Source organism: Monodon monoceros, unplaced genomic scaffold (assembly GCF_005190385.1).
Source record: "Monodon monoceros isolate NGI ecotype Baffin Bay Population unplaced genomic scaffold, NGI_Narwhal_1 Super_Scaffold_3, whole genome shotgun sequence".
Taxonomy (NCBI): domain Eukaryota; kingdom Metazoa; phylum Chordata; class Mammalia; order Artiodactyla; family Monodontidae; genus Monodon; species Monodon monoceros.
In genome coordinates, this window is record NW_021703780.1 from 4,991,340 (window position 1) to 5,019,293 (window position 27,954).

The window sequence follows — 27,954 nt, forward strand, 5'->3', positions numbered from 1 at the left end:
CCCGAGCCTGGCTGGGCAGTGCTGGGCCCAGTTTTCTTCTTTCTTTCTTCTTGGTTCGTTTTATTTATTTATTTATTTTAAATTTATTTTATTGGAGTATAGTTGATTTACAATGTTGTGTTAGTTTCAGGTGTACAGCAAAGTGATTCAGTTATACATATATATATATATATTCATTTTTTATATTCTTTTTCATTATGGTTTATCACGGGATATTGAACATAGCCCCCTGTGCTCTACAGTAGGACTTGTAGAGCCATTGTTACCCATTCTCTACATAAAAGCTGACACCTGCTAACTCCGACCTCCCACTCCATCCCTCCCCCAACCCCCTGCTCCTTGGCAACCACCAGTCTGTTCTCTATGGGCCCAGTATTTTTTATGCTGGTATTTGGGTCTGGACCCCAGGCTGCCCCCGCCTCAATCTCAAGGAAAGGCCCTTGGGAGATGCCATTCTTCTCCTTGGGGGAAAACCCCAAACTACTTCATTAGAAAGTTCCCTGACTCCCAGGCCTCCGGAGTGCAGAGCAGCCAACGGCTCAGCGCTTGTCCTCATGGCTCTCCGCCCTCCACTTTCTTTTCACTCCAGGGGTGAGGGGCAAGGGCACCAATGCTTTGATTTCCTTTGGTAGGTGTTCGGAAGAAAGGAGAGGCAGCGAACCTTCCTTTGGGTCCCGTGGGATAGGGCGGTAGCACTGAGGGAATTTCGGGAAGTGGAAAAGGGGAAAGGCTGCTCTCCGTGTCGTCCATCCGAGTTCCCACGCTTGGGCTCGGCCTGGCCAGCCCCATGGCGCTGCCACCCGTGGGGCCCTCGCCCTCCAGGCTTCAGCCGGAGTGAAAGGATCTCCAGATGCCCAGAAAGAGAATCTACGTGGTGGTCCTTGGGCTGATTCGCTTCCCTGAGGATCCTGAATGAAAACAGGTCCCAGATTCATCTCTATCGTCCACAGCGCTGTCGTCTCCAGTCTAAGATGCCTGCTTTCCTCTCTCCCCTCCGCTCGCCTTGCTTCCGGACCGGTTCTCCCCAACTTTCTCCTCCATTTTCCACGCCCCCGTCCTTCTTCTTCCCTTGCGTGTCTCCTCCCCCACCCCCCCGTACGTCCAGCTCCCAAGGGCCCTGGAGTTGGGGGGCCGAGCCGGGGGCTCTGGACTTGGCCTCTCTGACATTTTCCTGAGGATAACCAAACATTACACTCCAGTGGAATTCTGTGCCTTGAATCTACTCGGGCAAGGGATGGAGTGGGAGGGCCCTTCCCCGACCCCAGGTCCTCAAGGGCTGGCAGCCTAGCGCGAGTGGGCCACGTGCAAAGCGATGCGCAGAGCTGGAACCACCGGGCCGAGGTCGGGAGGACGATCCCCTCGGTGCCTGATACCCACCCCTCACCGCCCGCACCCCCAAACCCCATCTCAGCGGTGGGACGTGACTCGTGCTCACGTTGGTTACTACCTCCCTGAGCTGGGAGCAGGGCTTACCGCGCTGCTGCTTAAAAACGATAACACCAACTAACATATGGAGATGTCATCATGATTAAACAACAAATTATAGTCGAAGACGGCGCGATAATAATCTAAACAATCACTACAACCAGAAGAAAAGTCCTCTACCGAGCCAGGTGCGGCCGCGTTTCCGGGACTCACGGCCCTGCGTCCCTGGGCTCTCTCTCCAAGAGCACTGGAGGGTGTTCCCCGGCCTACCAAAGGGCGAGGGAGCCCCGACACGGCACCCAGCTCTCTGGAGGCTCCCCCGGACGATCTGGGACAGGCCGCCCTGGAGGGAGGCCTCACCTGGGAGGCAGCTGGAGCCGCAGCAGGAGGACGAGGTTTCTGGAGACCAGAGCGACCGAGCCCGCGTTCCCAATCCCCGCCCCTCGGCCCCTCCCACAGCCTCGCCTCCTTCCAGATCTCGGAGGAGGTCGTTTTCTAGGAGGGAGGCCTGCGCTGTGAGGGGAGGGGTGTCCTCCTTGTGTCGCGGGGGTCTCCCCGCACCACCACCCCAAAGCCTGGGGAGAACGCCGCGTGCGTTTTCCTTTGGCGAGCAATGGGCCCAGGGGTGCGCGCTGGTTCGCCCCCAGTTTGCGGAGGTAGAAACACGAATAGGAGCGGGGAGGCTATCGAAGCAAGACTGGCCCGAGTAGACCCTCTTTCTCCTCCTTCCCCCCCCCCATCATTAAATAGATTCGTGTTTATAACAGGCTCAGACATTTTAATTTGTATTCCAGGGGTTGAACTCAGGCTAGAATCGTCCCACTTACACTTAGGCCGAAAATTACATTGAAATGAAACGATCAAAACCAAACTCTATGTACCCAAACAGCCAGCGTTCCGGGGTGGGTGGCCACTCGGCGCAGGCGCGAGGATTTCCTTTGGTCTGGCCTGAGACTGCAGGGTCGGCGGAGGAGGGGGCGGCTTGGGCGCGGGGGGCAGCGAGGGAAATAGTCCCAGGAGTGGAGGCGAGGTGGCGTGCGTGAACCCGCCGCGCTAATAGATGCTGCCATTAAGAAACCGGGCGGCTTCCAGCGCTCGGGGCGCAGGGACGCATGTGTTGCTGGAATTCAATCCGTGGCGGGAATGCAGATTGGGCTGCGACCTACTGGGTTTGATTTATGAACTGTTACTCTAGCGATTGTTTACACATTGCATTTCAGGGCCCCGTGCACCCTCCAGGAGCGCGTCGCGGGAACCCGCTGCAGCCTTCTCAGCCTCCCTCCCCGCCCCCATCTCCACCCCCAGACCCCTCGGGGCCCCCACAGCTCCCTCCGACCCTCACCTTGTCCAAGAAATCCGATTTCGCTGTCTTTGAGCCCAAAGACTCACATTCGGGTCTGCCCCCCCCAGCCTGCTCGCATCCAGCGGACCCGGACCCCGCGCTCCTCTGCTCGCGTTTATTCGCGAATGTTTACTTCTCTGTAAGGCCATGCGGGCCTATAAGTAGGAGAGGTGGAAGCAGCTCGACTGCCAGATCGATAGGCCCCGTCTCCTCGCCATTTCAGCTGAGCTGTCTTACTAATTATGAAAGGACTCACCTGATCCCTGCCAGGGACCACAGCATCTGGCCCCTCTGCGAGAGCCCTTAATGGTGGTTCCTCTGCAAGGTGCCTCTGGCCACCGCAGAGGAAGCGGCATGTCGCCGGGAGGGCGCGGCCTGCGGGGTCGGTCGTTGAGGCTCCGACCCGCGTGGGTGTGCGTGTGCGTTCTCAGCTGCGCGCAAGCCTAGTGTCCCCAGACCTCACCTAGAAAGGATCCTTGCCGTTTACTTATTTAAAATATAACCTCCTCTTTCTCTTAAGTAAACACAATTTCAGGGACGTGGCAAGGTGTCCTGGTGGAGGAGGATCTGCTTGAAGACGGTAGGTTAGCAGGTGGCTTGTGAACAGATGAACTTATCACTTGGCATCCTGTGTCTCTTCAGGGAACCCCGAGAGCTCGGCCAAGAAAGCAGGCTTGGGGCAGGAAACAGACGACACCCCCATTTCAAACAATAACTTTTATTTTATACTTCTCTATACTTTGTAGCAAATTTTTTTTGCTGAATTTAATTTATAATAAACTTTTAAATTACATCTCTCTTTTTTTTTAAAATCAAGGCTCTTTTATGTCAAAATCTTTTTTTAACTATATTTTAGATTAACATTGAACATCCCCCCCCCCCCGTGATCTATACCATTGGATATTCAGGTATTACTGTATGTGTAACAGCTAAAACAAGAGGGGAACTCAAGGCGGTGGACTTGGGAAGATGCATCAACACGAGCAGGTAAAGCTTAACCTCTGTGATTTCAGCAGCGTTTTTTTCTGGCAGCCTCTGTACCTCTAACCCGAGGTTTCCTCAACCCCTTTCCTCCCTCCCTCCTAGCCTTAAAACACAAGGCCAACAACCCGTCCTTTCACTTTTCTCGAGGAGAAATGTGCAGTGGAAATGATCAAAACAAGATACTGTGTTAGAAAGGCGTGAGCGTGAATTATTCGCGAGATGCTTCTCTCTTCAATTCATTCCCCTGGCCTTCTCCTCTCCTCTCTTTCCTATTAGGAGGAGCCCATAATTTGTCATGTATTAACATGATTAATATAGTAGGCGGCCCAGGGCCGTTCCTGAGATTCTTGTGCCAAAAAATAAAAATTAAAAAAAATGGGGTGGGTTTGCCGTTTTCGTATTTCTGTGGGAAGACGGACTGAAGCTGAGGTCCGATGTTGGCTGTGCTTGCTTTGCTCACTGATCGGTAACATTTGGCAAATAAAACACAAAAAAACAAACGAAATCAAAAAGAGAATCAGGATTTCCCACAATCCTATGAGTGTTGTCAGCATCACAGAGAATCACAACGTCCCCAAAGAACGAATGGATCTTCCTCTCGATTTCCGGGAGCATGGCGTGAGTGTGTGGGGGCGCGCGGGGGAAGCCGGCCCCGCGCTCAGAAGGAAAGCCAGGTCGCTAAAGCTGCCAAGAGAGACGCCAGGAGCACGGAGAGCGCCGGAAGCAGGGACCCCGCCGCCCCGTTGCCGCTGCCGCAGAGTTCGAATAAGCTGCCTTGGATGTTGAGATTTTTGGATTCTTTTCTCAGTTTATCCCACATATCTTTCGCCCCTTCTTGGCAATCCGTAAGGGCTGTGACCGTGCAGCTGTGGAAATCCTCCCAGTATCTGGCGAGGAACAGAACAAAACAGAAGCGGGTTCACTTTGGGGGCGGGAAGGACCCCGGGCCTGCGCCCCGGGCAAACCTCCCGGCGCCCCCCTCCGACCTCCTCTCCGCCGGCCCGGCGCCGGGCGGGGCCCGGTGGGCGCTCCCGAGACCTCCGCGCAGCCTGGGTGCCGCTGACCCAGGTGGAGGCCGCCCCTTCCCTCTCTGGTTCCGCGGCCGCCGCGCCCGCTGCGCCGCGCTGGCACCTCGGCCTGCGCAAGCAGATTGCTGGGCCTCCGCGGGCAAAGCTAGGAAAACAGTGCTAAGCCTCGCAAGCTGCCGCCCATTAATGCCTCTTGGCTTGCAAGAGGGTTGCTTGCTCGGAGCACGGCCCTCCCCTCCGGGCTTCCCGCTTTCTCCTCCGCCCGCCCCTTCTGTCTCCCTCCCTCCCTCTCCACGCCGCCGCGCACTCTCCCCGTGGCCTTCATTCTCCTCCGCTCCTCCTTTTGTCTCCCGCTCTCCCCTTCCCCTTCTTCCCTCTCCCCTTCTTTGTCTTCCTCCTTTTCCCTCCCCTCGGTTTTCCTCTATTCCGTTCCTCACTTCCCCCTACTCGCTTGCTTCGGTCCTCCGTGGCCCCTCGCCTTGCTCTCCACGCCCCCCCCCCCCACGCGGCTCTGATTCGCTCCGGAGACTGCGGCCTGCCTCTCCCCTCCACGGGGTCGGTGAGTGTCAGCGCCCGGGCCCCCGGGGCTGGCTTCCTGGCCTCCTCCAGCTTCCTCAAACCCCAGAGCTCCGGCCCTGCCCTTCGCCCTCTCCCGAGGCTTCTTCGTGGCCCTGGACCTCCGCGGCCTTCGGGGTGTATTGCCAGCACCGCCAGGCCCGGGCTCCTGGGCCGGCGCGGTGCCCGCCGCTGCCAGCCTTCGAGGGACCCTACTCCCAGCCCTCCCCTCTCTCCTCTTCCCGGAGCCCCGCGCGGTACTCAGCCACTCGCTCCTCCTGGGCTCGGTTCCGAGCCCCGCCCCACAACCTTCAGCCAACTTGTCCTTTTTTTTTTTTTTTTATTGTCCCCCTTTCTTCTGAAAACCCAAAATACATCTCGAGACTAAAAATCATTCCAACCCGTGATCGATTCCTGGGGCGCTGTCTCCTTTCGGGGCTGGGTCGGTCAGTGAGCCTCGGTAACTCTGGGCCGGCTCCCACTTCGCCGGGGCCCTTAGCGCCAGGTCACCAGGGAGGGCCCTCCACGAAATTTGGTTGTTATTTTCTCCCCTCTCTCCTTTCTACTCACTAGCCCAGACTGTAAGCACGATTTATCCTGGTTTCCACTCCCACCCCATCTTCTGGCTGACAGTCAAGTTATAAATGCTTGTTGGACTGCCTTGAGAAATGGCTGTTTTCTAATGACCTCCGTGAGTCTCTGATTTATGAGGACTGGGGGGCCTGGGGTGCAGGGCTCCCAGGTTCCTCAATTTGTAATAAATACTGAGATTTAGAGAAACCGAGAGGCGACAGGACAGCTCTCTGCATAATTACACCTCCCAAAGGATGTCTAAATCTCTCCTTTCCTCATGCATGCCCAGATGGGGACAGGGCCTTCCTGGAAGAGAGACATGGTGGAAGATGACAGAATCCAGGTGGCGCTGAGAAGAGGTGGGCTTCAGTGCCACCAACAGTGTGGGAGCCTTGACCCAGCTGTGGCTGCCACCTCTGAGAGGGGCCCACCTCATTTCCATTTTCCAGGACGAAAGTCCTGCTAAAAAATTAAAATAGCTTTGGAATAACCAAGTTCTGGCAAATGATGGAGGATTTGAGAGCTGATCCGTATTTAGCCTCTTGTGCAACGTTATAGGTACATTTCTTACCTATCATCAGACACTTAGGATTAAAGTAGGTGGGTGTGCATCCCAGACCCAGCCTTTTGTCCCTTTCCTGATAGGAAAGTAGCAGCCACTTAGCCGCTGTGACTTCTGGTGGCCGCCAGGGTATTTAAGACTGTGTGTAGCAAAATTAAGGATGGTGCAGAAAATGGTCACTCCAACCTATGGGAAACAAGGAACACCTTTTGCCTTGGCTTTATTGGAAGGACCATTATGGGCGTGGGGAGGTTCACAACTATTTTTGAAAAATGAAGGAGCAGTGTGTGTGCACGTGTATTGCAGAAGATGCGAGTATTTCTAAGGTCTGCAGCAGCTAAAATGCAGCTGGTCCACCACAGTAGGGCTCTGCTACCCTCATTTGCCAGTGGGAGCTGTGCTTTCCAGCCAAGCTCCGGAAAAACGCCACTGGGCCTGTCCATGAACTCCCTCCTGGCCTGGCCTGGGGACACCTTGCAGATGCGGCGGGGGTGGGTGGGGGGAAGCAAGAAAGGTAACTACTCTAAAGCTCCGAATTGGCTACCAACTCCGCAGAAGTGATCACTGGACATTTGGGACATGCTCCTCTTGGGCAAAGTCATTGGCACAAAACAAAATATTCTTTCAGTCTCTCTCCTAGAAAGAGGAAGAGGGATCCGCACTCCCTTGCTGCTCGCAAATTGTCTTGGCGGGCACCGGAGGGGAGTTTTATTAGAGGAAGTGGACAAAATAGGGGAGTGCCTTTCCTTTTAAGCGAACCTAGCAGAACTACCAAAAACGCCCCTCAAACCAAACCAACCGTTCTTCGGGAAGTGCTCATTCGCGCAGCAGGAAAGGGAGACGAAGACGGCCTCAAAGCGCAGCGAGGAACTGCCAGCTGCTCTCCAAACCCTCGTCCCCGGTTCCAGCGCGTGGATTGCGCGCGCCTCTGTGCGCGCGGGTCAGGCTGCGGAGGGTGGGACTGGGCCCGGCGGAAAGGATCATCCTCTGCCCATCCCAGGCCACAGGGTCCCCTTGGGCGGGGCAGGCCCCGGCAAAGGCCTGAGGGTGGGAGCCAGAAGGTGAGAAGGCGCGGATTCGCACTGGTGCCAAATATACAGACCGCCGGCGGGAGGCGGGGCGCCCTCCCACCTCCGCAGCGCCCCCCCCCCACCCGAAAGGAAACCTCGAGGGCCAGAGAGAACACTTACGTGCACACGGTCTTGATGTTGGTCTTGTCATCCAGGCCCTGCGGGTAGTTGGCCATGCTGTCGCCCAGCTTGAGCAAACAGTCCGAAAAGCCCTTAAAGACCGCATCGCACTTGCCCGCTGCTCTCACGGCCTGCACCAGGTACGCTGCGGGGAGGAGGGAACACCGGTCAGCAGGACCGCGACCCCGCCCCGCAGCCCGACGGCCCGCCCGCCTGGGCCCGGCGCGCCTCACCCCGTCCAGTGGTGTCCACTAGCGCCCGGGCTCGGGGAGCGCCAGGTCCAAAGGTGAATGAACGGTTTGGCCCGAGAACGAGCGACCCGCACCCAACTGCGCGTCTTCTGCGGATGGCCGGTGCATGAGCGGTGTGGACAGGGGAGGCGAGGCCATCCTATTGTGCGACTCCCTCCCGCATCTGGCTCCATCTCTTTTTCTGTTTCCATCGCCCCCTTTTCTCACCTCCCCCGCCTCTTTTATTTCTCTCTTTCTCCTCACTCCCTCCTTTGTTTCCCAACTCTTCCCCAGCGAGCCCGTCAAGGGTCTCCAAGTGAGATCTTCCCTTTCTGAGTTGACGGAGGGGGTCCGAAAGCACAGCGCGGGGGCGAGGAAGGGGCTGGGAGGCGGCAGAGCCGGGGGCCGCGCAGCCGAACCGAGCGCCACGTCGGGCGAAGAAGCCTCGGGCTCGGCGGGCGCTCAGCAAACACTGCTGAATGAACAAATTAATAAAGTCGCTGCAAGCTACCAGCAGCCACCGACATGGATTGTTTCACTCTAAGACCGACTGTCTACCATGCAGTGTGCGTTCCTAGTGAGGTCCTCGCCCCCTGACCCCGAGAGACTGGGCGAGGGGACGAGTGGTCTGGGGCAGTCGCGGCCCGGCAGAGTCAGGATGTGTCTGAGCTAAAGACCCCGGGTCACCTACGCGGAGGCCAAACCCGTGAGGCCGGCCCCTTGCTTCCCTCCGCCTCTATCCGCGGCTCGGCTCCCCTGGAAAGACCGGCCACCACTCCCGCCAGCGGGGGTTGGGGGGTGAGACCCTTCCTCGCCAGGCCCCAGCAGTGCGTCTCAGGGCCCAGATGGCTGCCGCCAGGGGCTCTCGGCCTCCAGCTCCGGGCTCCCTCCAGAGGGGGCCGGGATCGCAGTCTGGGCGGTGGGAGGAGGTGAAGGAGAAGGGGTGGGGGAGGAAGAAACCCAGGCCGCACCGAGGTCCTCGCTCCTGGTCTCAGGTCGGCCAGACCCGCGGCTCCAGGCGGCCGGCGCGCTGCCGTGGCCATTTCTCTCCTTCCCAAGGCCCACGAACCGGGCTAAAGATTCCGAGGCGAGCGGCCAAAAGCACCTGGGACACCAGGAGGGCGCGCATGAAGCGCAGATCTGCGCTGCTGGGGCGAGGGGAGGGAGAGAAGGGGCGAATCTTCTCGGAATGGAATTCGGCCTCCAGTGCCCGGACCCTGAGCGCCGGGCCCTTCCCGGCAGTGTTCAGGGCGCCGCGGCTCGCGTGTGGGTGTCTCCGGGGAGGACCTCACCACCCCAAGCCGCCGGTGCCCAGAGCCGGGCCAGAAGCAGGCGAGCGGGAAGGTGACCGAAGCTGCAGAGGCCTCCGAGAGCGCACCGTTTGCAAATTGCTGCAGGAAGAGCTGGGCGGAACTTGCGCTTTCTAATCCGGAACGGGAAGCTCTGGGGAAGGGACTCGACCTCGGCTCGGGCAGATACGTAAACCTTTATCTATCTCCCGGTCCCCCTACGAAACAGTAAGAGCCCTTGCGACTGCAAGTGTCAGCTAGAACACTGAATAAACGAATCTTTGTTCCAACAGAACGCGGTCCCAATGAATTCAACCCTGCGCGGCTCCCTCTATAATCCGTACCACAGATGCTGCTTTGCAGCGAGGAAACGAAATAAAATACAGTCCATCCTCCCTCCCGCCCCGGCACCCAGCCTCTCCTTACCCCTTACCTCCACCCCCAAGGCTCGGTGGTGAAAAAGTTGCCCCTAAGATGCACTGACACTATGTTAAAGGAGAATTGGGGTTCGCCGGGGTGGGGGGCGCGGGAAGCGTTCTGTCGCGTTATCTTTCCAGGGGCTGCTGGAGGAGAAGACATGTCACAGCGCGCATGTGTGTGTGTGCGCGCGCGTGTAAAATAAGAAGTCGTGAAAATTTCTGGTTTTTTTTTTGCAACTGTGACTCCGCGGTCTCTGGCTGGCTGGGGAGGCCGGGGGCTTGCGCGCGGGAAGTGTTTCGCAGGCTCACGCCTCCGGGCAGGGGGCAGCCGGCGCGACCCTGTCCGTCCTTCTTGAACCCTCGTTCAGCGAGGCTCGGGCGAGCGACCCAGGCTACTTCCCCGTTCTCTGCGGTGTCCGCGTCTTGTGCCTTTTCCTTCCGTTCATTCATTCGTTCGACCTCTCATTCATTCCAAACTTCCTCCCGCCTAGCCTTCATTTGCCTTCACCACCCCTCCACCTTCCCGTCCCTGCCCCACCCCCCGCTTTTCTTGCCAAATGTCAGTGATTTGGGACAGTTCCCAGCCGGGAATTAATAAAGATCGAAGCTCTGGTGCGGGAAAGGGTAGACATTCGGGAACAAGTATGCTCCATTGCAATTCCACAGCCAACAAATGGTCATTTTCGGGCCGAGGTTACTGTGTTCCAAGCGTATTTCGCATACACAATCGCTGTCTTTTTTTTTACCCCATCCATAGTAAGGTTATTTCCTACCGGGAAAGCAGATTACAATCCCTATATCAAAAACAACTGCTGTCTCCTGCTCTCTAAAAATCTGCAGGCTAACTGCAAAAGCCACATCCAGTTATTTCCAAGATTTAAGGGATTTGCTGCAATCAGAAATGTTCTTTATTTATTGCAGCTCTTTGCACTAATGTCAAAGATTCAAAACAGCCAGATTCAAAACAGCAAATCGTTTCTTAGAATTAAAGGCAACGTCAACATCCTGCATCCACACATTCTAAAGCCCCTAAAATGTTCATGCAAAAAAACCAGATACTCAGAATCATGTCAAATGCATACAAAACCCACTGCAAAGAATCCATTTTAATATGCGGATAACTCCAAAGCCTGTTTCCTCCACATTTCTCATGAAGAAAAATGTTATGCATTTCATCTCTTGCCCCAAACCGATTCCCTAAAGCTCCTCCACCCCCCGCAATACTGCAAGGATTTGTCTGCAAAGAATGCTACAGCCTGAAGTGATAGGCACCAACAATTCCCTCGTCTCCAGAAAACCCGTTTGAAGAGTTTCTATTTTTTCTCTTGTCCATTCTATTAATAATCTGCTTCACTTTCACTTTCAGGCCACATTAATTAATGCTCTGACCCGCATCAGGGAAGGGGGTTTTCTAGCGCTCCCTTCCATAATGCCTTCTTCATTTTGGATGAAAAAATGTGAACTTTTAAACAACGACAGTGTAGCTAGGACTCAAGATTCCTTAACATAAAATGGGGACTATATAAACCCACCCATAATCAGTCCCAAACAAACAAAAATAACAGGCACCCAACACGACATATTGCAAACACTTCTTAACCCCTTCTTATATAGAAAATACTGATGCCTATGTGGAAAGGAACAGGCAAATGAGCATAGAACATTATATCCACATATATTTAGCTGAACTCAAGCTCCTCAATGATAAGCATATTAAAAGATGTACTCTGGGGTTCCCCATCATTCTCAATTTGCCCCCCAGCCCCGTCTGCGTTGCCCGGTGTGAATGCTGCAGCTAGGATACTGGGGCTGGGGGGGGGGGCGGGCGGGAGGATGACAAAGTTCTAAATGCTGCAGTCTGAACCCCAGAATATCTTTGCTTTCTGCACATAAACTTTCCAGTTGTAGCTGCCTAGCCATCTTGTTCCTGCATTCACCTTTTGACCCTTAAAAATAATACCTTGCAGTATCGCAGGGACCGGTGCATTTCCCCAGAGCGCACCAAACCTGGTGAACCCAAGAGAGGGGAGCAAAAACGGACGTGCGCTTTGGAAAAAGGGGGGAAAACCCCTCCAGAAAACGCCGGCCGCACACATTTCCTGGCGAACGTCTGGAGTCTCCCCCCCCTTTTTTTTTTAGAAAAACCAACCCGGGACGCGCGAGTCCCTTGGATCCCATGCTCCCACCCCTGGAGGTTTGCCGACTTCTCCGCACCCCAGGGCGGCCGCGGGCCAGTCGGTTCCTTTGGGCACCTCGGCCCCGGCCGTCCGCCGTACCTCCGCGAGCCCGGCCCGCCGGCCACTTACCTATTTGCACCGCGAGGATCAGTGAAATATATCTGCCGTTCAACTTAAGTCCCATCCTACGTTTAGTCAAACCATTTGCGACCGCAGACCTTTAAATAGTTAGTTTAGAGAACGCGGGGGGAAGCTGAAAGATAGGCATTGCCAACAAGTTCCAGGAGCGACGGAGACTTTATGCACGGGGAAGGCAGAGGGAGGAGAGAGAGAGAGGGAGCGAGGAAGAGAGAGGGAGAGGGGGAGGTGCTGGGAATGGTTCACTCCATTAGGAGGGGCGGAGGAAGTACAGCCTCACGCCCACGAGCAGGCCTGACGTGGGGGATGACACGGAATGATTCTTTTTCAAAAAAAAGAAAGACACCTTGGTAGAGAATCGCCATTTATAGTCATCAGAAGCTCGAATTAATCAGTTATCTCCAATTAATGTGCGATCTGAACGAATTCTCGCCTCTCGGAGGTGACCATTTCCCCAGCCCCGCGGCCGCCCACCCCCCGCCCCCCCGCCTTCTCGCTGTTCCCGGGCCCCCAACCCCGCCCCCTCTCTGCGCAGGACCGGGGCTCCCTCTCCCCGCCCCGCCCGGAGCCGGGGAGTCCTGGCGCGCCCACTCGATTGTTTCAACCTGCTCCCCCCCTCCTCCACCAGCAACTCGGCGAATCCAGCCTCCTCCCTACGTTGCAGCGGGGTTTAAAGGAGCGAGAGCGGGAGAGGGAAGAACTGCTCAGCCGGCTCCGTTAATTCGACAGCCCCCTGGGCCGCCTGCCCCGCTGCACTGGCCTACTCTCTTCCTCCAACCCTGCAGCTGCACTCGGGGCACAGCCTGGAGAGCGTGAGCACACACACGCACACTCACGCCCGCTAGCCGAGCGGAGCGCCCCAGACCCTCCCGCACACACGGCACGGGAGCGCGCGCACACGCCCAGGCCCGCGGGGTTTAATCTGCACACGCGGGGGCCCTGAAATATACGCCTCGCGTCTTCGGTGACGCCCCCGCGGGCGAGGGGCCGCTTCAGGAGACGCGGCGACACCTGTATTGGGGAGCGGGGAGAGCAGGGAGGAAGGAACCTCTGCAAAGACGATTTTCGGACACTAGGGATATACTGACTCGCAGAGCTTTCGGAAATTTACGAGGCGATCGCTAGTGTGAGGGGTTCCTTCTGATCCTGATGCGCCTCTTGAGGTTATTTGTTGGGCCGCACACACACGCACACACGTACATCACGTACGCACACGCACACCCGCGTCCACACACACCTGCACTGTCTTTTGATGCTCGGGCGCAAACCCTGTGTAGACGCAGCTTTCTCTGCAACCAAGTGCTTCTGCAGCTGCGCCTGTGCCCGCGCGAGGTGCTACCGCGACAGCGTGAGTTAAGGATGAGAGAGGAACAGAGCTATTTTCTTTCTAAACGCGGTTAGGCTTTGGTTTCCTTCCCTTCCTCTGCACCAAAAGAAGCCTAAATCCTAGCTTCTTTAATCAAATGCTAAGGAAGGAGCCGGCCGACTTTGAGCCCGTGAAGAGAAAAAAGAAATGAAAGATGAAAAGGACCCGCTAAATCTCCCAAAATTACAGGAGAAAACAAGACATTAAGTAAGCGGTAGATATGCAGACGGATGAAGGCGATATCGAATCGAATCTGCTTCTCCAGGCACTGTGCCACCTGCGCGCCCATCTCTTTGGAGATGCAGAGACAGAGAAAGGGCGAGAAGGGGGCAAAACAAGGGCGGTGGGACGTGCTGTGGAGGCTGAGGGGAAGAAGGGGGGCGCGGGGGCTCTGACTGCGGCCCTTTGTGACGCGGAACGTCTGCATGGGGTGGCCCCATCCCCGCATCCCGCAGGTGCGGTACACCCAGAGCTGGGGGCCCGAGGGCCAGGGTCCGGGGTCTAGGGGCGGGGCCTTGTGGCCCCACCCTGTTGACGTCACCAGGCGGAAGGGCTGGACGGCAGTGGAGGGTAGCCTTTCCAGCATCCAGGGGCGGTGTGGCAGCCCCGGGTGTTTCCTTTTCCTGCGCTCTGAGGCTCCTGGAGGAGCCGAAAACTTGGGCGGCCAGGGGGTGGGGCGGGGGCAGGTGGCGAGAGGCGGGTGTCTCTTGGACCCGCCCCCGACGCCCTCCAATGGCAAGGCGAGAGGTTGGTCCGAGGGGCGGGGCCTCGGGGAGCCGCGGTAGGCCCCGCCCACAGCCCCGCCGCACCCCTCGGGGCCCCGCGCTTGCTGCCCGCCAGGTTTATCCCTCCTCCGCCCAGAGTTGGGGCGCCGGCTCCGAGCCCAGACTGTTGCAGGGCCCGACGGGGGGCGGTGTAAGGCTTTTTGCCCTTAACGTCCTTGCCTTTCTCCTGCTCACCCACCCGCCCTCCGCCCCCGGATCTTACAAGACGTCGTTTTCTGAGAGTGCCCTGGGATTTCCCCATCCCACCCCCTGTCATCCGAACTTGGGGCGTTGGGGGTTTGCAAGCTGGCAGCGCTGAAGGGCTAAATAAAGCAGAGTGAAGCAGAGGGCGGGCGGTTTGCGCGTGCGCACGGCCACCAGCATCGGGTGGGCCGGTCCTGGGTCCCAGCCCATCCCGCGGGGTGGGGCGCACCGTCGATGGAACCCCGCTGGCCTTCCCTCCACTTTCCTCCACTTGCAGCCCAGCCTCCCCTCGCTGGTGAGGGTCGTTTGGAAAGTGAGGAAGTGAGAGAGCAGAGTCAGTACTGTGCATAAACGATATTGGGGTAAATGGTTGAAAGCCCATGCTAACAGTGTTTTTATTTTTTAATTCTTAATTTAAAAAGTACTGGTCTTTCTGCCGTCGGGGCTCCAAGAGAGGTTGGTTTTTCCTAATTTCTTTATTAAAGGATAATGAGATCCAGGGTTGCCAACGCATGCTGGCTCTTTGGGAACATTGCAGGCAATATCCACGGTTGAAGGTGGCCGTGGAGGTTTCCTCCTTTCTTTTCTTAATTTGAAATGTCTACTCCACATCATACTTGAGGCGAAAAAGCAGTGGACTGGACAAGAGTGGGGAGACGCAGGTCCTAGGCCTTGTGTCGTCAGTAGTGCGGTGACCTTGGTCTGTCCCCACGCTTCTCTGACTTGCAGTTTGGTAATCTGAAAAAACAGCGGAGATCGGACTACGACCTGATCTCCAAGGTGGTTTTCGCCTTTGGAGTTTTGTGGACTGGAGGTTTTCCAGAATACTGTGGATGTGCAGCCCAAGGAATAAAGTCCATGCAAGGATGCTTGTTACAGGTGACTTCTTGCAAAGGGCACGTTTCCTTTTGATAAGCAGTTTCGTTTAAAGTTAAAGAAACGTACGCAGTTCAGGATTTAAAAAACCAAGAAATTGGTGCTGTTTGGATCTGCATATCAAAATGAGCCAGAGGTACCCCTCCCCCCCCGAAGGTAGGTCTGCATAATTAAGGCATAAATGTGCAAAACTCCTGTCCCTAAAACTGCCAGAAAGAGACCACGTCTAATTTGAAGCCTGGTTGGCACCACCTTCCTTTCGCGGTTCAGGGTCCTGCAGCTCCCCCCCGCACCGCACGCCTCCGCCCCCAGCGGCGCATGCAATGTTCCACACACATGCGGACGCCAGGTGCAGCTGCGTGTGTTCTTGCACTGGTAACAGGGCAAAGCATTGAGCCAGTCCATTTCCCAACTCTCTCTACCAATCCATCCTAAGTGCACTTTCCAGATGCTACCATTTTAAAAACATCCCTTTGAAATTATTTGCGAGAGCAGTTGCCAGGTCTACTAGGAAATCCCACCTCTTCCTGGGTCAGAAAAAAAAATCCACTGCTATATTAGAACGGATTGCTCTAACGATACATCTCTCTCATAAATTTAGTCTGTCATTTTTTATACCTTCAACTAGAGTCCTTAATCAAAAATATGAATATTAATGTATATAGCTCTTTTATTTAAAATGACGACAACCATACCATATTTAAATAATCATGTGAACAAAGAGGGGGTTAACTTTTTTTCGAGATATGGTGGTAGAGTCCTAATAAAAACCCACTTTGGGAGGCTTGGGTCTCCCTTTGCCTCTGCTACTTGGTTAAGGAGATTTTTCACTCTTTGATCACTGCTTTAAAATTAGTTGAGACGTCTAGGACTTAAATATATGGCTGGCAGAAGAAACTTGATTTTAATGCAGAAATCTGAATCCTGGGAGCAAATGTTATGTTTGAAATGTATGCGTGTGATTAGCTTTCTATTTAAGAATAAATACTTTATTTTTTAAAATTAACATTTTTATTATGAAATATATGCACAGGACAATGCACAAAACAGAGCTGCACAGCTCACTAATGTATCACAAAGTGAACATCTATGTGGTCCCCCTTCACACTGAAACAGAACAGACATGACACCTAAAAGCAACCTGTATTCCTAGATAAGATCCTAAATCAAAAAGGTCAGAGAAATCGTTGGGACAGTTAGCAAAATTCGATTGTGGTCTGTGAATGGGACATTAGTTGGTACTAATGTTGATTTCCCAATTGGAGAGTTGTAGGGTGATCACACAGAAGGTTGTCCTTGTTTGGGGTGGGGACACACTGGAGTACTTAGGGGAGATGAGATGTCATACCTGCAGCTTGTTCCCATAGGGTTCAGAAAAGGAATAGCAGTAATGGGGATAAATAGACAGCAGTGGGACAACACAATAAAATGTTAAATTGGGGAATCTTTGGGTGAAGGGCTACGGGAGTTCTTTGTACAGTTCTGACAATTTTTCTTTATGTTTAAAGTTATTTCAAATGAATTATTTTTAAAAATCTACTCCAGGTGGTTTAAGGACTTAGATAGCGCCCTGCCCAAAAGCTTTAAAAACGAAGTGAAATATATATCAATAGATGAATATTCTTAAACTTTAAATAAGCATAAAAAGCATGAACTGGAAATGATTGACAAATTTGACCATAATAAATGAAAAACTTCTGTTCATAAAGTAACACCTTAAAGGAAAGGAAAGGGCAAATTACCCAAATCACCAAAATTGGTATCACGAACTAAAGAATTCCTGAAACCATTTTTTTTTTTTTTTTTTTTTGCGGTACACGGGCCTCTCACTGTTGTGGCCTCTCCCGTTGCGGAGCACAGGCTCCGGTCGCGCAGGCTCAGCGGCCATGGCTCACGGGCCCAGCCACTCCGCGGCACGTGGGATCTTCCCGGACCGGGGCACGAACCCGCGTCCCCTGCATCGGCAGGCGGACTCTCAACCACTGCGCCACCAGGAAAGCCCTAAACCAATTTTTTAAAGCATGTACACATGCGCACACACACACCCTGAAATAAAACTGGGCAAAAGACATGAAAAGGCATTTCACAGAAGAGAAAGCATGTATGGTTTATTCCAGGAATGTAAGCAAATCTGGCTTAATGTTCAAACCCTCAGTGTCTCCATGTCTTTCGTATCCTGAGAGCCTCTCCTTTGGGGATGATCTCACCCTGGTCCTTGTGATGTTTTCTCACCACCACACTCACACCAAAGAGTCATGGTGAGACTACTTCATAAACCAGGTGTGTTCTTCTCAATGAATCTCCTTAGGGAGTAATAGCATGTTGACCCGTTCCACCACTGGGGATGCTAACCTCAACGGCCTGGTTTGTCAGGTGTCTCTTCCTCAACTTCATCATTTCTCCCTTTGTAATTGGTAAGTGTTTTGGAGGGAAGTATTCCGGGATTACACTGATTTCCTAGTCTTTATCATAACTCCGCATGAGGGCCCTAGCATCCACTGAGCACTCCCAAGTCAACCACCTCTATGATGGTTGCCAAATGGTGATTCTCTCTTTTCCTCATTTCTTCTAAATTTGTTACTTGACATTCTACTGTAAGGAAGAGCTTCCTTCTTCCCACCCTTCTTTCCCTTTTCCTTCCCCCTCCTCACTCCCTTCCTCCCTCCTTCCCTTCTTTCCTGCCTCCCTCCCTCCCTCTCTCTTTTTCTCCCTTTCTCTCTACCTTTCTTTATTTCTTCCTCTTTCTTTCCCTCCTTCCTTCTTTCTCTTTCTTTCTTGCTTCCTTCCTTCCTTTATTCCTTTATATCAGTATCATCTCATGAATTTCTGTTTTATTTAATGTGCTGTAATCCCCTCTCATTCCTATTTTAAGAGTCTCATGCTCTACTGACTGAGCTAGCCGGGTGGCTTAGCCCCTATTTTAATGCTCAAATTGTCCCCTACTTAGCCGGTGGGGGCCCCTTCAAGCCGATTTTTGTGTCCTCTCAGTGTATCCCGATCATTCGTTGAGAGTTCTTACTAGCTGACACAAAGGGATATTCTGGGCTCGCTTTGTCTTGACCCAGCCCTGGAATCAGTCCTTTCTCCAAAAGCTCTGTTTCTTCGCAGTTTCAAAAGCAAGATCTAGGCCCTGACAGTGCCTCTCGCTGTTCGGGAGCAATCGTTTCTGGGCCTCCTCAGAAGACAGAGTTGGGAACGGGATGTGTGTTTACACGCACGTACATACACAGTCCTAGTTATTTCACCTGCTGCAGGAACTTACTAGTTGTTTTCAGGGAACTTACTAAATTTTGCAGCTCTTCCTTATTTCTTTCGATGGAATATAGTTTGATTCCATTATTTTCTTTTACACCTGGAGGAAGGGTTAAAAGTGACATCTATCAAGTAGCTATTTATCCCCAGAGTGAAAGCTTCAGCAGCACATCAGGATCCTGTGTCCACACAAGAAAGAGCAGCCACTTCTCCCAACAGAGCCCATGGGTGTCGTCTTTCCTCTACTTAAAGTATTCCATGATTTTTAAAAAATAAGTTCAACTAATTCATCTGTTTGAAACTGTCATTTTACCAGATATATTATATTTTTCCAACGATACTTTTGAAAAACGTGATTATATTTTCGAGAACGTGTGCTGCTCAAACACTGAGATGGTCCTGATGTGGAGGCCAGGCTGGCCACAAATGTCATCGATTATGTTGTGAATACACTGAGAAGGGAGCTTGGCTGGCAGCACGGCAGCCACTGCACAGACGTCCTCTCTCCCGTTTCCGTCCTTGTGTGAGGCTGGGCTCCAGGACAGTCTTTATGAAAACTTTTTGGATAGACTTCCTTTCCATTTGTGGGTATAAAGAGGCTCCTGGTGATAAACTTCTGGATGTCAATCCGTCTCGCCCTGACAAAACAGTGAACTCAACCTCACCGGCAGTAAGTTCCTGATGGTCGTGAATCATTTATTAACACAGGATGGAAATGATCACACTGTAGGTCACACTTGGTGTCAGACAGACCAACGTGGGATCTGAGTTCTGGCTTCCTCCCTAAACTTATTTGCTGTGAAGGATGGTCCAGTTATTTACTCCGTTAGGCTTCAGTTTTCTTACCTTTAAAATGGGCAGAAAGATATTGACCATACGGGAGTTGTTGAGAAGAGAAAGCGTGGTGTTGTATTTAACAAGCTCACTGTGGGGCGTGGCCTCGGAAGAGAGGAAACCTTCTCTGCCTCCTGGGCTTCCATTTTCAGACCGCAGGGGCTCTCACCCTTCTTACCGGGGGGGCAATGGAGCAGCACACTCTGGGTCTCTCTGTCTCAATTTCCTCCTAGTTCATCAGTGCCTGTTTCTCTGGAGTCACTTCTCCCAGTGATTCAGGTCACTGTGCTGTTGGTCATGTCTTATGCTGGCAATGGCCTTCGTTTGTTTTCAGGAGCCTCTGAGATTGGTCCACCTCTGGACAGCTTGCTACGTTCGTGAACTTGGAATCTGCTCTGCAGCCTGCTTACTTCTCTCTCCTTCCAGAGACGCGTGGGCGCGGCACATTGGTCCCAAGATTGGAGTGGGCAGAGGGAGGCCCACTTAGGCCTCAAGATTAAGCCATCTTCTAGGCTACAGGGACATATGGTACAACACAGGAAATAGAGCCAATATTTTCTAAAGACTGTAAGTGGAGTGTAACCGTTAAAAATCACATAAAATTTAAATAAAAAAATAAATTAAAAAAGCCAGAATACATGCAGAAAAAAAGAGATTAAGCCATCTTCTCTACTCGAGTTTTTATTAGAGGTTTGCTGTGAGATGCCAAGTGTTTGCCCAGATGGATGAAGGTCTTCTCTGTTTCTCATCAGTTTGTGTTCATGTGTGTACTCTGTTCAGGACCTTGGGCCAAAGGAGGGGTGAACAGCACCCCAAAACCCTGACACATTGCACATGGTCACTGATGAAAGCATATGTGGAAAACACATAACCCTGGGTGAACCTGGACCCCCAGGTTTTTTGAGGGAGCCTGGAATAAAGAATTTGAAAGAGATTGAAGCAGCCAAATCTGGATTGTAGTTGATGAAGCATTATTTCAAAATGAATAACTCATACTTTAAGAAATAGACTGACGTTAAGCTGTGGTGCGATTGTCTCGCTGGGGTTATAGGTTATGGGTTGAATTGCATCCTTCCAAAAAGATGTGTTGAAGTCCTAATCTTCAGGACCTCAGAATGGGGTATTTGGAAGTAGCGTCTTTATAGAGGTAGTCAAGTTAAAATGAGGTCATCAGGGTTGGCCCTAATCCAATATCCCTCATATCCTTATGAGAAGGAGAAATTTAAACACAGAGACCGTCATGTACAGAAAGAAGATGATGAAGACAGCAGCCAGGCAACGATGGAGTCAGGATTGGATGTTGCCTCTTTAAACCAAGAAATGCCAAAGATTGCCGGTAAACCACCTGAAGCTAGAACTACCTTCTAGTACCTTCACAGGTACTTCCTCAGAAGAAACCAACCCCGATGACCCTGGGATCTCAGACTTACAGCTTCCAGAACCTTGAGACAATAAATCTTTGTCTTCTAAGTCACCCAGTTTGCGATACTTGCTTGCGGCAGGCAGCCTTAGCAAACTAATCCATAGAGCCAGACGTGACACTGCTGGCGGGGGTGGTCACCCAAGGGAGCAGGATTCCTGGGATGAATCAGTCTTGGAGAAGGAAGTGAGGTGGGCTTTAGCGTGAGCTGAAGGAAGGGCTTCCTGCCTTCTCTGTGGCCAGAGCTCCACTGGGGCATGGGGAAGGCTGAAGTACTTCCACTCGTGGTGGACGTCCACCAGCTACTCTGACTGCGGGAAGCAGGCTGGAGTGAGGCAGAGCCTAGGACAGTTGTGGGCTGCGGTTGTGGTTGTGTATTGTTTTCTGTGTTGTATTTCCCTTCCGTCACTTCTGATCCTAGGAAAGTCTCGCTAAGAGTTTACAGCTGTATTGTGAGAAGTGATGCCCCACATTCGGGATGAAGGATTCAAGAGGTGAACAGAAGGCACCAGAAGAGGCACAAGTGCTGTCCTGGGGCCCCCGCAGGCCCCTGGATGGTGTTTGAACAGGGGAATTTGAGGGGAATGTCCCTGGCCCATTGGAGGTGGCCCTTTGGGAAATGCTTAGAAATATCTGGGCGAATTTTGAGGGAGCGGATAATTGGGTAATTCACAGCAATAAATCTCACCACATTTAAAGTGTATATAACTGAGACATAATTAAATGAGGGCATACCTTTACTCAAATGATGTCTAAGGAGGATGCTTCCAGGCTTAAAATTCTATTATTTTAATTAAACAAAACTGCCACTGAGCAGTGACTAGCTGTCACAAGCCACGTGCTTGCTTCTGCAGGTGAAGGAAAGTTGCCTTGGGACCCTCAGGCGAGGCCGTGGTAACAAATGTAGGGCCGCTGCTCAGAAGCAGGAACATACTGGCAGCTGTAAGGAGTGACAGCTGGCTGCATATGCAGAAGGCACAACTTTCGCATCTGAAAAACCCGTGGGGGCTGGTGGTTGTGGGGAGCGGGGTGATTTCTAAGATTCTTTCCAGCACAGCAATTCCATGATTCTGGGAGGACAGAAGAACTAGTGGGTGTCAGGCCAACAATCTGAGGCTATTCAGTTTGAGGACAAACCACCCTACACATTAAGAGCCCCAAAGAGTATGAAGTATTAACGCCCATGAGTAAACTAAGGGAGCCTTTATGGAGCATCTTCCATAATACAGGTGCAATCTAGGTGTATTGGGGGAGCAAAATGGACCTGGTTTCCAACCTCATGCGTCTTAGGGTCTAGAAAGACACAGGTAAACAAACTTATGAATAATTACAAACTGTGAAAGGAGCTCACACTTTCTCATGGTGTGAGAAAGAAGAGCTATAACAGAAAGAACCTCTTTACATTGGATAATTGTATCAGTGTCTTAGAGCTGCTATAACAAATGACCACAGACTTGGTGGCTTAAAAGAACAGAAGTCTATTGTCTCACAGTTCTGGAAGCTAGAGACTTAAAGTCAAGGAGTCACAGGGCCATGCTCCTTCTAAAGTTTTTCGAGAGGGTCCTTCCCCTCTAAATGTTTTACAGAAGGGTCCTCTGCTAGCGTCTGGTGGTTGCTGGCACAGTTGGAATTCCTTGGCTGGTAGCTACCTCCAATCTCTGCCTCTGTCTTCATGTGGTCATGTTCCCTCTGTGTCTTCAAATCTTTCTCTCTTTATGAAGATACCAGTCATTAGATTTAGCACCCACCCTAATCCAGCATGACCTCATCTTATCTTGGTTACATCTGCAAAGGCCCTATTTCCACATTCACAGGTATCTGGGTTAGGACTTGACCATGCCCTTTTGAGGGACACCACAGCGATCATGGAGGTTTTCTCTGAGCAGTTGATATTTAGGTTGAGACCTGAAAGAGAAAAAGCAACAGCTGGGCAGAGAGCAAAGAAATAATAAAACTTGAGGTGGGAAGGAACTTGCATGTGTGAGAGTCTCAAAGAACCCAGCCAGTGAAGGTGGGGTATAGTGAGGGGACAGCAGCGGTACCAGATGAGTTTGGACAGAGGTTGGGGCCAAGCAATCCACCTTAAGGAATTTGGATTTTATTCTAAAAGCCCTGGGAAGCCCTGGGAAGCCATTGGAGGGTTTCAAAGGAGGGCAGTGTCACATGAGGGTGGAAACGTGACCTGGTCTGGACAGGACAAAGAAGAGCTCTGTGGGTCATGGAGTGAATGGGGCCAGGAAGAGGCGGGGAGTCTGTGCAGGAAGCTATCGAGGTGGCAGGTGAGAAAGGATGGAAAGAAATGGATGGATTCTTGAGACATTAAGAGACCGAACCAACAGGACTGATCTGGGTCGATTGATTCCTAATATAGGTCTTGGTCTAGAGACACAAAGTACATTTTTAGGGACTTGCACGTAGCTTAACTCAGCTCATCAATTTAAGTTATAAAAATTAAGTAGTATCCACATCAGAGCTTGAGTCCAATGCCTTTTACTAGGTGTTGACAAAAGATGGCCCTCAGGTCACATTTGACTTGAGATAATTTTTGTGTATTCTACACAGCATTTGAATAACAGGGAGCGATCGCATAACAATCTAGAGTGCCAGTTGCTCTTGGCAAGTCAGGAAAGCTGGCAGCAACGGGACCGCAGCCTTTCTTGGCCCAACGAGCTGGAATTGAGCACAGCTTCCCCCTCTAGACAGACAATGGGCTCTCCGGTCATCCCAGCCTGCGACTGTGTTTTGCTGTATCTCCAATGTACTTCTCTTATTTAACTTCACCTCCCTGGCCCCCGTGGGGCTTGAGTTTGCTCCTCTAGTTATAGTAAACAGAATGGTTTCGTTTTGTGTGGCACCTCTGCATATGTCCCTGCATATATGAGCTTGTGTGACAGTGGGTGGGTGGGTGCTGGAGCACGTGGGATTCAGGCTCATGTCTTCCTCTCTAGAGACTTTATAAACTTGAACCAGAAGGAGTATGACAACGTCAGAAAGTGGTCTGACTGATCCCACGTAAGGCTTCAAGTATTAAATTCAATAGATCTCTTGCTTCTTTTCCAAATTTTAGTTCTTCCCCCTGGACTTATCTGGCATTGGTCATGACAGCCTTTCAAATCACAAAGGACAGTAGTTTATGCACATCATATTCTGTTTAAGAAAGCAGGCAGGGCTTCCCTGGTGGCGCAGTGGTTGAGAGTCTGCCTGCCGATGCAGGGGACATGGGTTCGTGCCCCGGTCTGGGAAGATCCCACATGCCTCGGAGCGGCTGGGCCCGTGAGCCATGGCCACTGAGCCTGCGTGTCCGGAGCCTGTGCTCCGCAACGGGAGAGGCCACAGCAGTGAGAGGCCCGCGTACCGCAAAAAAAAAAAAAAAAAAAAAGGGGCAAATTTTGAGGGGATTTTCACAAACATGATGAAATCCTAAAAAAGAAAGCTTGTATTCAACTCCAGTTTTCAAGGAGATTAATCTTCTTAGAATATGGCACTTCCTAGTATTGTTAGAAAGAAAGCGTTTCAGTAATTATAAGTGCCTTGGAAAATTGATTTGGGTATTTCCCCCATGAACTGATTTCTAAATTGTGAAACCACAAGGGACTGCAAATTGCATACAACTTCAGCTATGGGAACAAATGTTTTCTTAGCAAAGAAATATGTCTAAAGCTAACGTGAGATAATCTCTTACCCAGTCTTTTAGAGGCATGCTGCCTGCATAGCTAAGTGGGCTTTTGTTCACAGGCAAGCGGCTAAAAGGAAATTCTTGTTTCTGCTCATGAAGAAGTAACTACCATCTCCAGGAGAGTGACAGAAAGGAAATGACTGTTTCCACTTACATGTTCTCCAAACAACAATAAAATGTTTATTAGCAGCAGAATAAAAGGACATATTATACTTTAGATTCCTAGAACTTTACTGAGCTTTATTCCCTGTACCCTTTGGCCTAATTGTCTAGTGTCTTGTCACAAAACAGGATAAAATGTACCAGAAACTTGTGACAGATTGTTCCCAGTTAGAATCTGCCTTGAATTGAGCCTGAAGTTGAGATGACATCTACAGTCTCCGTTAAATGATGGCAATGATGGCGTTCTAACGGAAAAGTAGGAAAGTGGTTTTATTAATGTATGTGTTTCAGTTTTGGTTAGAAGCAGAACTCCTTAATAACATTTGTGTTGGAAAATAGGATCTGTCTTATTGGAGTCCCTTATGTTTCTCAAAAACTAAAGTGGAGAGAAGATGGGGATGGTGTGTGATTTGACCAGCAGTTTATCCAAGTTTCTGTCATTCTTTGGAACCCAGTGAATTGTTGACTATTCTTTCTTCAGCCTGAATTGGTTATAAAGAAACGTTTTTCCTCCTGCCTTCCCTCCCTCCCTCCCTTCCTTCCTTCCTCCCCTCCCCCTTCTTTCCTTTAATATAATGCTTGAGGGCTTTTTTTGTTTGTTTTTTTTGCGGTACGCGGGCCTCTTACCTCTGTGGCCTCTCCCGTTGCGGAGCAACAGGCTCCGGACGCGCAGGCTCAGCGGCCATGGCTCACGGGCCCAGCCGCTCCGCGGCACGTAGGATCCTCCCGGACCGGGGCACGAACCCGCGTTCCCCGCATCGGCAGGCGGACTCCCAACCACTGCGCCACCAGGGTAAGCCCTGCTTGAGTTTTATTATATTAAATACATGCATAGATGAATGAATAAATATCAGCTATCAGGAAAACCGGTTGTATCCTAGAAATACGTCTTAAGCAATACGTCCGGAGATTGGATAGCCAAGAAGTAATTTATGATGGAGCTGACCAGTCAGTGAAAGTGCCACCTCGGGTTAGGCAGGTGAGAGAACATTCTTGTACTCGTCAGCGAGAAGTCAATGTTCATTTGACATTTAAATCAATAGACCCACTTTGGATGGCTATAAGCTCCCTTCCGTGCCTATGGCATTCCTGTCTGAGCCCGGGCATTTACCCCAGCACATTTCACTGGTCTTTCCCAACCTTCGCCGCCCCATCTGCACCCTGGAGGACCCAAAGAGGTGATTTTGCAGCACCTGTACCCCCGCTGCCAGAACGCTGCTTGCACCCCAGGCGAGCTACTAAGGCAGTGTGCAGTGTGGATTTTCCGCTCTCTTGGGTACTACATCACATTGAATTTAACTGAATAAGAGAGAGCATCCATTTTCCCTTGGACCCTGCCCACTGGTTACAGAATGGCATTTGAAATTCTTTACTGAAGCCGACTAGTATAATGTCAAGAGCTGCAGATGGGGGGTGGAGGGAGGAAAGTGGTGGTGCGTGCAATGAGCATTTTTCTTTTTCAAAGCTGAAGCCAACTAGTGTTTACCCCGACTTGGCATATAGGTGTATAGATGTGTTGGACTCTTCGGTGATGTTTTGGGATGTTGAGGAAGCCTGGTAAATGAGACTCAGGTTCACTCTAGTCTCCATTAATCAAAAGCAGAAATGTCTGCCTGCTTGCCTGAGAGTATCGACATCAGACTCTTGCGTCAGTACTGAGTATTTGCTCAGAGGCCATTACAAAATAATTGAGAAATGGGTGCACATCCGCCAGTCTAAAGACCACATGTATTTACTGCGCTTTTTTTTTTTTTTTTGTATCTCCCACACTGCCCAGCATTGTGAGGTGCAGAAGACTGATGCTCTTTTCTTTTCTCTTTTGGTGATAAAAAGACTGATGTTTACATTTTTTTTACTCTTTTCTGAACACTGGAAAAAATGAACAATTAACATGAGAAAGGATGTAATTTAGGTGATATAAAATGTTTAATTCAGAAAAGAGAAAGTTCACGATAGGCCCTTGTAGCTGGAAAGGCTTTTTCTTCTCCAGACATTTTCTCCTCTCTCTTGCCACTCGCTGGATAAGATACTCATCCTTTGGGCTTCTAAGATGGGCACATCTCATCCCTCTATTTGTCACATTTTATTTTATTTTATTTTTATTTTATTTTTTTTTTTTGCGGTACGTGGGCCTCTCACTTTTGTGGCCTCTCCCGTTGCGGAGCACAGGCTCCGGACGTGCAGGCTCAGTGGCCATGGCTCACGGGCCCAGCTGCTCCACAGCACGTGGGATCCTCCCGGACCGGGGCATGAACCCGTGTCCCCAGCGTTGGCAGGCGGACCCTCAACCACTGCGCCACCAGGGAAGCCCTGCCACATTTTATAATGATTATAAATAGGGTGACTGGACATCCCGGTTTGCCCAGCACAGTCCTCATTTATGTCTGTTATTCTAGAATAATTATAAGTGGCTCCCCCTTGTACCTCCCAGAGTCCCAGTTTAGATTATAGATATAACTCAAATATAAACTGAGGACCACATAGCCCTGGCTTTTTTTTAATACTGTTGCAGTCAAATAAGCACAATCTAGTAACTAAAAGTCATTAAAAATGTTTCCTGTGTCTCGGGAAGAACATGAAAGATGATCTAAGTTATAATCTACAGTGGCATTCTTCAGAAATCTGTCTCCTCTCTTTCCTAAATGCCCCTGGTAGCAGTGGCTGCTCTAAAGCCTTTCAAACCAAACACCCCTACGTTTCCCAACACCAACCCACACCTTTTATTTTGTCTTTCTGGCTTCTCTCTCCCTTTCTCTGTCTATGCGGGTTCTCTTTTTCTATCCATTCTCTTAACTCTGTCTCATAAAGCCCCTGAAGGTAACTGAGCAAAGGTAGAACTCTCTTTCGGGGATGAGGTAGGGAAAGATTCTGAATTGGCCAAAGTTGTCTTGAGTGGGCTGGAAGTGAGAGGAGGGAAGGCTGAGGAGTCTCACTGGTGACTAAATGTTGCCTCTGTCACAAGTTATCTGAGAGCCAGTCTGAGTTCTGCATCCTAGTGGGTGGCACAGTGTTGGCAAAAGGAGCTACTCGAAATGTGAGTGAATTGAAGTAAATCAAGGAGGGCTTTTACCTGGCTTTGAAGGAGGAACAATGTCTGCGTGGGTGTAGAGGCAATAGGAGGAATTCCAGGGAAATAAGAATTAGGGTGTATGAAGTTGTGAGTTAATGTGTGTGTGGTGGGATGTGAAGAGACTGGGGAGATGGAATTGGGAACTCTCAGAGGGGAAAAGTGAGGAAGTCTACTGGCTTCCAAAAGTGGAGACAGCCGAGGAAGAGCTCTGGAAGTCTGGGAGAGAGCTGTGCAGTAGAGAGCCAAGGTAGGTTCACGAAGTAGGGAATGACATGGTGGCAGTCATAGTTCAGATTAATCTGCCAACTGTGTTTGGGGCAGTTACTATGCTTGGTCCATTGGACTGCAGTGTGATGGATAAAGAGCGTATAGCACATAGAAGGAACTCAGTAAATGATGGCTAACATCATCACCCCCA

The 27,954-nt window shown here is 51.3% G+C and overlaps 1 protein-coding gene across 1 annotated transcript; it reads right to left on the bottom strand.

Moving 5' to 3' along the window:
• Window positions 1-3,469: 3,469 nt before the first annotated feature.
• Window positions 3,470-12,167, bottom strand: NRN1 (neuritin 1). Its single transcript, XM_029243754.1, has 3 exons — window positions 11,904-12,167; window positions 7,660-7,804; window positions 3,470-4,638 (listed from the first exon to the last, which is right to left on the bottom strand). The coding sequence occupies exons 1-3, from the start codon at window positions 11,956-11,958 to the stop codon at window positions 4,410-4,412; spliced, it is 429 nt and encodes a 142-aa protein (XP_029099587.1). The 5' UTR covers window positions 11,959-12,167; the 3' UTR covers window positions 3,470-4,409.
• Window positions 12,168-27,954: the final 15,787 nt, after the last annotated feature.